This window comes from Chanos chanos, chromosome 11, assembly GCF_902362185.1.
Source record: "Chanos chanos chromosome 11, fChaCha1.1, whole genome shotgun sequence".
Classification (NCBI taxonomy): domain Eukaryota; kingdom Metazoa; phylum Chordata; class Actinopteri; order Gonorynchiformes; family Chanidae; genus Chanos; species Chanos chanos.
Window position 1 is genome coordinate 1,015,001 of NC_044505.1, and position 10,000 is coordinate 1,025,000.

Here is a 10,000-nt window from a genome sequence, read left to right on the forward strand (position 1 = left end):
GTTTACTGACCTCTGGCTGACTCGGAGGTTCTGCTGGTTCAGGGCCCCCAGCAGCTCCTGCATCACCCAGCCAATCACCTTCCTCGGTTCAGCCTTGGTCTCCTTGACAACGCTCTCAAAATAATCCACGAGGCCATCCTCATTCTGGACCAAAGCAAAGGCAGAGAGCGTGTGAGTGAGTCTAATGTGTATGTGAGAATGCATGTGTGTGTGTGTTATATGTCTATGTGCATGTGTGTGTGTGTTATATGTCTATGTGCATGTGTGTGTGTGTGTTATATGTCTATGTGCATGTGTGTGTGTGTTATATGTCTATGTGCATGTGTGTGTATGTGTGTTATATGTCTATGTGCATGTGTGTATGTCAGCGTGTAAGTGTGTGTACGTGAGCGCGTGTGTGTGTGTGTGTTATATGTCTATGTGCATGTGTGTGTGTGTGTGTTATATGTCTATGTGCATGTGTGTATGTCAGCGTGTAAGTGTGTGTACGTGAGCGCGTAAGTGTGTGTGTGTTATATGTCTATGTGCATGTGTGTGTGTGTGTTATATGTCTGTGTGCATGTGTGTGTGTGAGTGCATAAGTGTGTGTGTGTGTGTGTGTGGGTGTGTATGTGTTATATGTCTATGTGCATGTGTGTATGTCAGCGTGTAAATGTGTGTACGTGAGCGCGTAAGTGTGTGTGTGTGTTATATGTCTGTGTGCATGTGTGTGTGTGAGTGCGTTAGTGTGTATGTGTGTGTGTGTTATATGTCTGTGTGCATGTGTGTGTGTGTAATATGTCTGTGTGCATGTGTGTGTGTGAGTGCGTTAGTGTGTGTGTGTGTGTGTGTGTGCATGTGTGTGTGTGAGTGCGTAAGTGTGTGTGTGTGTGTGTGTTATATGTCTGTGTGCATGTGTGTGTGTGAGTGTGTAAGTGTGTGTGTGTGTGTGTGTTATATGTCTGTGTGCATGAGTGTGTGTGAGTGCGTAAGTGTGTGTGTGTGTGTGTGTGTGTGTGTGTGAGTGCGTAAGTGTGTGTGTGTGTGTGTGTTATATGTCTGTGTGCGTAAGTGTGTGTGTGTGTGTGTGTGAGGCCCATGCAGAGCCGTCTTAGATCCGTTATGTATATTTGAGATGAGAGGACCTGTCACATTGTGAGACATAAACCCCAGTGAACTGTGCAGTCTGTCTGTATGTTGAGGATAACTCTGGTGTGAAACGCGTGAGATGCATGTGTGTGTATTGTGTTTACTGTGAGTAAGTTCTGAGTATTTGAGTGGAATGATGATGGTGTAATTATGAGGAAAAGAAAACGGTGCGTTTAAATGTTGTTTAGCGCCCTCTGCTGGCCGGAGACAGAAGTGTAATAGAATATGTAAGTGTGCTTGAGTTGATCAGTAAGTTGGTTACTCTATTCAGTGCCACACCCCCCACATACAGACCCCATGCATGACCCTGTCACTGTGTATGTGTGTGTGTCTGTCTCACCACTAAAATAAAGCTGTGTATGTGTGTGTGTCTCACCACTAAAATAAAGCTGTGTATGTATGTGTGTGTGTGTGTGTCTCACCACTAAAATAAAGCTGTGTATGTGTGTGTGTCTCACCACTAAAATAAAGCTGTGTATGTGTGTGTGTGTGTGTGTGTCTCACCACTAAAATAAAGCTGTGTATGTGTGTGTGTGTGTGTGTCTCACCACTAAAATAAAGCTGTGTATGTATGTGTGTGTGTGTGTGTGTGTGCGTGTCTCACCACTAAAATAAAGCTGTGTATGTGTGTGTGTGTCTCACCACTAAAATAAAGCTGTGTATGTGTGTGTGTGTGTGTGTGTCTCACCACTAAAATAAAGCTGTGTATGTGTGTGTGTGTGTGTCTCACCACTCAAATAAAGCTGTGTATGTATGTGTGTGTGTATGTGTGTGTGTGTGTGTGTGTGTGTGTCTGTCTCACCACTAAAATAAAGCTGTGTATGTATGTGTGTGTGTGTGTGTGTGTGTGTGTGTGTGTGTGTGTGTGTGTGTGTGTCTCACCACTAAAATAAAGCTGTGTATGTATGTGTGTGTGTATGTGTGTGTGTGTTTGTGTGTGTGTGTGTGTGTGTGTCTGTCTCACCACTAAAATAAAGCTGTGTGTGTTTGTGTGTGTGTGTGTGTGTGTGTCTGTCTCACCACTAAAATAAAGCTGTGTGTGTTTGTGTGTGTGTGTGTGTGTCTGTCTCACCACTAAAATAAAGCTGTGTTCAGGCAGAATGCCGTAAGTCTCCACCAATCTCGCCCTCTTTATACCAGGCAGCTCAGGTAACTCCGCCCTCAGTCTGTCAATCAACACCACCTGGGTGGGGTCTAGACCCTCCGGAACATTCTCACTGTCATACAGCAACAGAGGGGGCAGGTTTGGCTCTGGCATGAACCTAGAGAGAGAGAGAGAGAGAGAGAGAGAGAGAGAGAGGGAGATGGAGGGGGAGAGAGAGAGAAAGAGAGAGAGAGAAATTGAGGGGGAAGAGAAAGAGAGAGAAAGATGGAGAGAGAGAGAAAGAGAGAGAGAGAGATTGAGGGGGAAGAGAAAGAGAGAGAGAGAGAGAGAGAGAGAGAGAGAGAGAGAGATGGAGAGAGAAGAGATGGAGAGATTAGTGAGAGAGAACGTGCCGTCTGAAAGGAGAGTGAGACCAAGGTTGGATAAAATCTTTTTTTTCTATTTCTAGATGAAGGGACAGAATGAAGTCGTAAGAAAAGGAGAGAAAATCAATACAAAACAAAGTGAAGTCTGAGAGATGTCCCGGTGTCAGGCAGAGACCAAGGTGAGGCTGGGTGAAGGAAGGATGAATGGAGAGATAAAAAACATTCTTTTGAGGGGAGAGATGGTGGAGAACACACAGACAACACACACACACACACACACAGACACACGACACACACACCACACACACACAGAGACACACCACACACACACACACACACACAGACAGAACGTTTATTAGGTGGAGAGACACATGTGTTGTCCATGTGTCAGATGTCACACGCACGCGCACACACACACACACACACACACACACACACCACACGCACACCACATGCGCACATACACGCGCACGCGCACACACACACACGCACATACACGCGCACACACACGCGCACACACACAGACACACACACACACACCCACGTGCACACACACAGACACACACACACACGCGCACACACACACAGACACACACACACGTTGTGGTGTGGTCTGTTCTTAGATCTGTAACAGAACAGATTCACTATTCTCTCATTTATCACACAAACCATCTACTGAAGTCTTCCCTCACTCAAACCCCCCCCGATATTCCATCCATCCATCCATCCATCCATCCATCCATCCATCCCTTTATCCTCCTTCTCTCCTCCCACCCACACACACCCTCACCTCCTCTAACACACCTCCTCACTTCATCACTCTCTCTCTCTCTCTCTCTCCTCTCCTTTATGAAATGACATAAGTTACCCATCCTGTATGCTATTTGTGTGTGCGTATATGGTCTATAAGTCCTGTCTATTATGTGCGTACACAAATGGTACATATATGCTATACACTCTGTGTGTTTGTGTATACGGTATATATATCCTATATGCTGTATGTGTGTGAATATATCATATGACATCCTATATACTGTGTGTGTGTATATGTGGTGTACATACATCCTATATGCTGTATGTGTGTGTGTGTGTATGCAGTATGTGTGTGTATATATATGGAATATAAATACTATATGCTGTATGCTCTGTGTATGTGTGTGTATATGCTGTATGTGTGTATTTTACAGGAGTGGTCAGGTAGAGAGATGAGGTCAGGTGTGAGGCTGGTTTTCACGGACACTCACCTGTAGTCCTGAAGACCTTCCTTGTCTCTCATTGGGACCGTGTTTCTAACAGAGACAAACAGTCAGTTACTCATCACAGATAAACTCACACACACACACAGTGTCTTTTAAAAGCAAAGTCTCCCTGTAAAGCACTGACACTCTTCTCTGTTTGTTTGGTCAACAATGTCGACTAGAGACAGGTGATTTGTGCGTGTGCGCATGTGTGTGTGTGCGTGCGTGCATGTGTGTGTGTGTGTATCTGAGGTGATAAAAAGCCGTGACACAGCTGTGTAAGAGCTGCATCATTTCATGGGCTTATGGCTCCAATCAGGCCCCAGACACACACACACACACACACACACACACACACAGTCTAAATGGGCCAATTCATCTCCTCGGTCTCTCGTTCCCAGGCAGAGACTGTTAGCAGACAGAAATCTGTGTCTGTGTGTTTAGTGCATCTGTGTCTCTCTGTCATATGTGAGGTGTGTAATGAGTCTGACACGTCAGCAGTGACATCATCACTGTCTCTACACTCTCAGTCATAACCTTCATATCACAGATCAACCAATCAGTGCAAAGCAAATCCAAACACTACATTATGTCAACTGTTACTCAAATATGCCGCCAGTCACCAACGCAATATTTCCATCCTAAAGCAACATTTTACCTCCACTGATCATATGCTGAAATTAAAATGAAAGTGATATTCCCCGTCTTTGGCTGTGGTTTTCAGTGGAGTGCAGTTTGTGTAGTTTTGTCCCTCTCAGGACTCCTTACCCAAACTTCTCCCTCTCAGGACTCCTTACCCAGACTTCTCCCTCTCAGGACTCCTTACCCAGACTCCTCCCTCTCAGGACTCCTTACCCAAACTTCTCCCTCTCAGGACTCCTTACCCAGACTTCTCCCTCTCAGGACTCCTTACCCAGACTTCTCCCTCTCAGGACTCCTTACCCAGACTTCTCCCTCTCAGGACTCCTTACCCAGACCTCCCTCTCAGGACTCCTTACCCAGACTTCTCCCTCTCAGGACTCCTTACCCAGACCTCCCTCTCAGGACTCCTTACCCAGACTTCTCCCTCTCAGGACTCCTTACCCAGACTTCTCCCTCTCAAGGCTCCTTACCCAGACCTCCCTCTCAGGACTCCTTACCCAGACTTCTCCCTCTCAGGACTCCTTACCCAGACTTCTCCCTCTCAAGACTCCTTACCCAGACTCCTCCCTCTCAGGACTCCTTACCCAGACTTCTCCCTCTCAGGACTCCTTACCCAGACTTCTCCCTCTCAGGACTCCTTACCCAGACTTCTCCCTCTCAAGACTCCTTACCCAGACCTCCCTCTCAGGACTCCTTACCCAGACTTCTCCCTCTCAAGACTCCTTACCCAGACCTCCCTCTCAGGACTCCTTACCCAGACTTCTCCCTCTCAGGACTCCTTACCCAGACTTCTCCCTCTCAGGACTCCTTACCCAGACTTCTCCCTCTCAGGACTCCTTACCCAGACTTCTCCCTCTCAGGACTCCTTACCCAGACTCCTCCCTCTCAGGACTCCTTACCCAGACTCCTCCCTCTCAGGACTCCTTACCCAGACTCCTCCCTCTCAGGACTCCTTACCCAGACTTCTCCCTCTCAGGACTCCTTACCCAGACTTCTCCCTCTCAGGACTCCTTACCCAGACTCCTCCCTCTCAGGACTCCTTACCCAGACTCCTCCCTCTCAGGACTCCTTACCCAGACTTCTCCCTCTCAGGGCTCCTTACCCAGACTTCTCCCTCTCAAGACTCCTTACCCAGACCTCCCTCTCAGGACTCCTTACCCAGACTTCTCCCTCTCAGGACTCCTTACCCAGACCTCCCTCTCAGGACTCCTTACCCAGACTTCTCCCTCTCAAGGCTCCTTACCCAGACCTCCCTCTCAGGACTCCTTACCCAGACCTCCCTCTCAGGACTCCTTACCCAGACCTCCCTCTCAGGACTCCTTACCCAGACTTCTCCCTCTCAGGACTCCTTACCCAGACTTCTCCCTCTCAGGACTCCTTACCCAGACTTCTCCCTCTCAGGACTCCTTACCCAGACCTCCCTCTCAAGACTCCTTACCCAGACTTCTCCCTCTCAGGACTCCTTACCCAGACTTCTCCCTCTCAGGACTCCTTACCCAGACTTCTCCCTCTCAAGGCTCCTTACCCAGACTTCTGATCGTAGGCTCTCGTCTCGTTCAGTACGGTTCCCCCGGCCTGCACTATCTCCATCTGCCTCTGGATCTCATAGTCTAGAACACAGAACCACAGAACGGAAGTCACGCCGGACCCAGTGACGGTTCACCAACACAGCACAGAACGTCTGTAAGTACCAGCGTCTCACTGAAGGACAAACTGACAAAGAACTGTCAGATCAAACCCTCAGCCTTCTCCTGTCCCCTTCAGCAACAAACCACTTATTCATGTCATACTAATGTCCTCATGCAGACGTGTAGAGGACACACGCTGGCTGCTTCCAGACTGCGGCTGGCTGATCGGCAGGATGCGTGGATTGGCGAGGTTCTCTAAGCTCTGTCAGCGAACAGTGTGCTCTGAGTTTCCCCTTCAGAGATTAAACTCGACTAAAGGACGCACTGGGGAACACAGAGCTCACAGAGGAACAGAGTTCAGCACTTACCCACCACTCTGCTGCCTGACAAATGTTTAAAGCAGACAGAGAGAGAGAGAGAGACAGAGAGAGAGAGAGAGAGTGAGACAGAGAGAGAGAGAGAGGGAGAGAGAGAGAGAGAAAAAGAGAGAAAGATAAAGAGAAAGAGAGAGAGAGAGAGAGAGAGAGAGAGAGAGAAAGACACAGAGACAGAGAGAAAGAGAGAGAGAGAGAGAGAAAGAGACAGTGAGAGATGGCCTCTGTGTGTTGTGGTCTTATCACTGTCTCCCAGTTTGACTTGTTGACAGTGAGCACTGCCATAGCTGTATCTCTCTGCCGCTGTGTTCCCTCACACACGGTGCCAGAGTGACTGTGTGTTTCCTGCACTGATTATATGTGAAAGGGGAGGGTGACAAGAGGAGAATTTAGCTGTGAGTTTCTCTCTGAAAGTCACAAACTGCCTGTCTAAGTGTTCTAAGGCACCTTTATCTGTGAATGTGTGTGTGCTACTTATAGCAGGTCTCAGGTCAGTTTAAAGGCAGTTAGTGTGAATGTGTGTGTGTGTGTGACCTGTAACAGGTCTCAGGTCAGTTTAAAGGCAGTGAGTGTGAATGTGTGTGTGTGTGTGTGACCTGTAACAGGTCTCAGGTCAGTTTAAAGGCAGTGAGTGTGAATGTGTGTGTGACCTGTAACAGGTCTCAGGTCAGTTTGAAGGCAGTGAGTGTGAATATGTGAGTGACCAGTAACAGGTCTCAGGTCAGTTTGAAGGCAGTGAGTGTGAATGTGTGTGTGACCTGTAACAGGTCTCAGGTCAGTTTAAAGGCAGTGAGTGTGAATGTGTGTTACCTATTGCTCTGGCTAAATATCGTGCACTGTTGATGTTCTTCACCTCCGTCCTCACACCCAGAGGTTCCCCAGGACGATGGACTGACACATTAGCATCAACTCTGAGCTGACCCTCTACAGGAGAGAAAGAGAGAGACAGAGGGAGAGAGAGAGACAGAGAGGGAGTGAGAGAGAGAGAGAGAGGGACAGAGAGAGGGAGAGAGAGACAGAGAGAGGGAGAGAGAGAGGGAGAGAGGGTGAGAGAGAGAGAGAGGGACAGAGAGAGAGAGAAAGAGAGAGAGGGAGAGAGAGAGGGGGACAGAGAGAGAGAGAGAACTAAGTGACAAAGAGTTTGATTTGTTGCTTGACAAACTGGCCACAATCTGAAATGGACTCTTTCTACGATATGCACAAATGCTCTTGCAGTTATACTTCATAAAGCAAGAGAAAAACACAAAGAACAAAATAAGCACATATACAGAAGAGAAGTCTAAAGCCAAACACATCCCTGTCTCTTCCCTGTCAGACAGCTACTTTATGTGACTGGAGTGTAAGTGGTCTAACCTGAGGCTGACAGACAGTCATGTGGAACTTTCTGAATCACAGCTCTGACAAACAACAAATATACTTGAATAGAAATAACTGATTTGCATAAATTGTTTTGTTGTATCCTGTACACTGTCGAATAACGTGGTCCAATAACGCTCATCTGTCTGGCTCAAAACAGAACAACACATTTTACTGAGTGCTTTTCTGAAGCACTCTAACATATTCAGGTAAACTTCCATCACAACCGCGAGGTCAAACCATGACTTTATCTTCAGGAAAATCAGTCAAATTAAACCAAACCAGATTTGTCTAAGCATGCGACTAGTCTGAACTTGCACTCATCCTCCAATCACTGGTCATGTATACTGGTCATGTGTCAGTTATGTTAGCATGTCCACTGGTCATGTATACTGGTCATGTATGCTGGTCATGTACACTGGTCATGTGTCAGTTATGTTAGCATGTCCACTGGTCATGTATACTGGTCATGTATGCTGGTCATGTGTCAGTTATGTTAGCATGTCCACTGGTCATGTATACTGGTCATGTGTCAGTTATGTTAGCATGTCCACTGGTCATGTGTCAGTTATGTTAGCATGTCCACTGGTCATGTATACTGGTCATGTGTCAGTTATGTTAGCATGTATGCTGGTCATGTATACTGGTCATGTGTCAGTTATATTTACATGTTTACTGGTCATGTATACTGGCTATGTATACTGGTCTTATTTCAGTGCACTCTGTGACTGAATTCTGATGTGGTTCTAACAATGCATTTGACTGTACAGACTGGCTAAGGGCTAACAGCAGTACAGCTAATGACAGAAGCCCAGGGTTTAGTCACATCAGTTATATATCAGTCACATCAGTTATATAACTGATGTGACTGATATATAACTGATGTGACTGATATAACTGATATGACTGATATCAGTCACATCAGTTATATATCAGTAATATCAGTCACGTCAGTCACATCAGTTATATATCAGTAATATCAGTCACGTCAGTCACATCAGTTATATATCAGTCACATCAGTTATATATCAGTAATATCAGTCACGTCAGTCACATCAGTTAAATATCAGTTATATATCAGTGACATCAGTTATATATCAGTCACATCAGTTATATATCAGTAATATCAGTCACGTCAGTCACATCAGTTATATATCAGTTATATATCAGTAATATCAGTCACATCAGTAATATCAGCTGTCATTTGCCTGGTATGTTCTGTCTGTTAAACTGACTGTCCTGTGCTCAGTGTGACTGGGAGTGTGTGCTGAGTGAGTGGAGATAGGAGGTGCTGATCTGTGTGTGTAGTGGGGAGAGAGATAGGAGGTGCTGATCAGTGTGTGTAGTGGGGAGAGAGACAGACCAGACATGTTCCCCAGGCAGGTTCCCAGAGCCTGGAGGATGAGCTGGAGTTCCCTCACTGCAGATGCCGCCTCCTCTCCACATGACATGTCGGGCTCCATCACCACCTCCATCAGCCCTACTCCTACAGGAGAGACATGGACAGAAGGAGAGATAAAGGGAGAGAGAGAGAGAAAGAGAGGGAGAGATGACCAGAAAAAAGAGGGATGAGAGGAAAAAGGGAGAGAGAAATCAGAGAGAAAAAGAAGGTAATTTATACATGTTCTAAGTTTATCTCTGTTCCAGCGCACTGAGGGAAAATTTCACTCTCCTCTTTCTAACATAATGGGAATTTCACATGAACTGCTGCACAGACAGAACAGAAATCATTTAATCTATATGTGTCTGACTATCTCTGGTCGAATCTTTCATTTTTGATCATGTACCCTCAGGTGCCTCTGCATCTATGGTACCTGTTTAAATCTGTGAGAGACTGAGTGTCTATGGTACCTGTTTAAATCTGTTCTAGGCTGTGTGTCTATGGTACCTGTTTAAATCTGTGAGAGACTGTGTGTCTATGGTACCTGTTTAAATCTGTGAGAGGCTACGTGTCTATGGTACCTGTTTAAATCTGTTCTAGGCTGTGTGTCTATGGTACCTGTTTAAATCTGTTCTAGGCTGTGTGTCTATGGTACCTGTTTAAATCTGTGAGAGGCTGTGTGTCTATGGTACCTGTTTAAATCTGTTCTAGGCTGTGTGTCTATGGTACCTGTTTAAATCTGTGAGAGGCTGTGTGTCTATGGTATCTGTTTAAATCTGTTCT

At 46.3% G+C, this 10,000-nt stretch overlaps 1 protein-coding gene across 1 annotated transcript in view; it reads right to left on the minus strand.

Moving 5' to 3' along the window:
* gatb (glutamyl-tRNA(Gln) amidotransferase, subunit B) overlaps positions 1 to 10,000 on the minus strand; it is a 20,921-nt gene that overhangs the window by 3,349 nt on the left and 7,572 nt on the right. The window contains exons 5-10 of the mRNA XM_030788274.1: positions 9,200 to 9,322; positions 7,291 to 7,404; positions 6,004 to 6,088; positions 3,843 to 3,887; positions 2,201 to 2,390; positions 11 to 144 (exon numbers count right to left, since the gene is read on the minus strand). Coding sequence (XP_030644134.1) covers positions 11 to 144; positions 2,201 to 2,390; positions 3,843 to 3,887; positions 6,004 to 6,088; positions 7,291 to 7,404; positions 9,200 to 9,322 — 691 coding nt within the window. The remainder of the gene's footprint in view (positions 1 to 10; positions 145 to 2,200; positions 2,391 to 3,842; positions 3,888 to 6,003; positions 6,089 to 7,290; positions 7,405 to 9,199; positions 9,323 to 10,000) is intronic.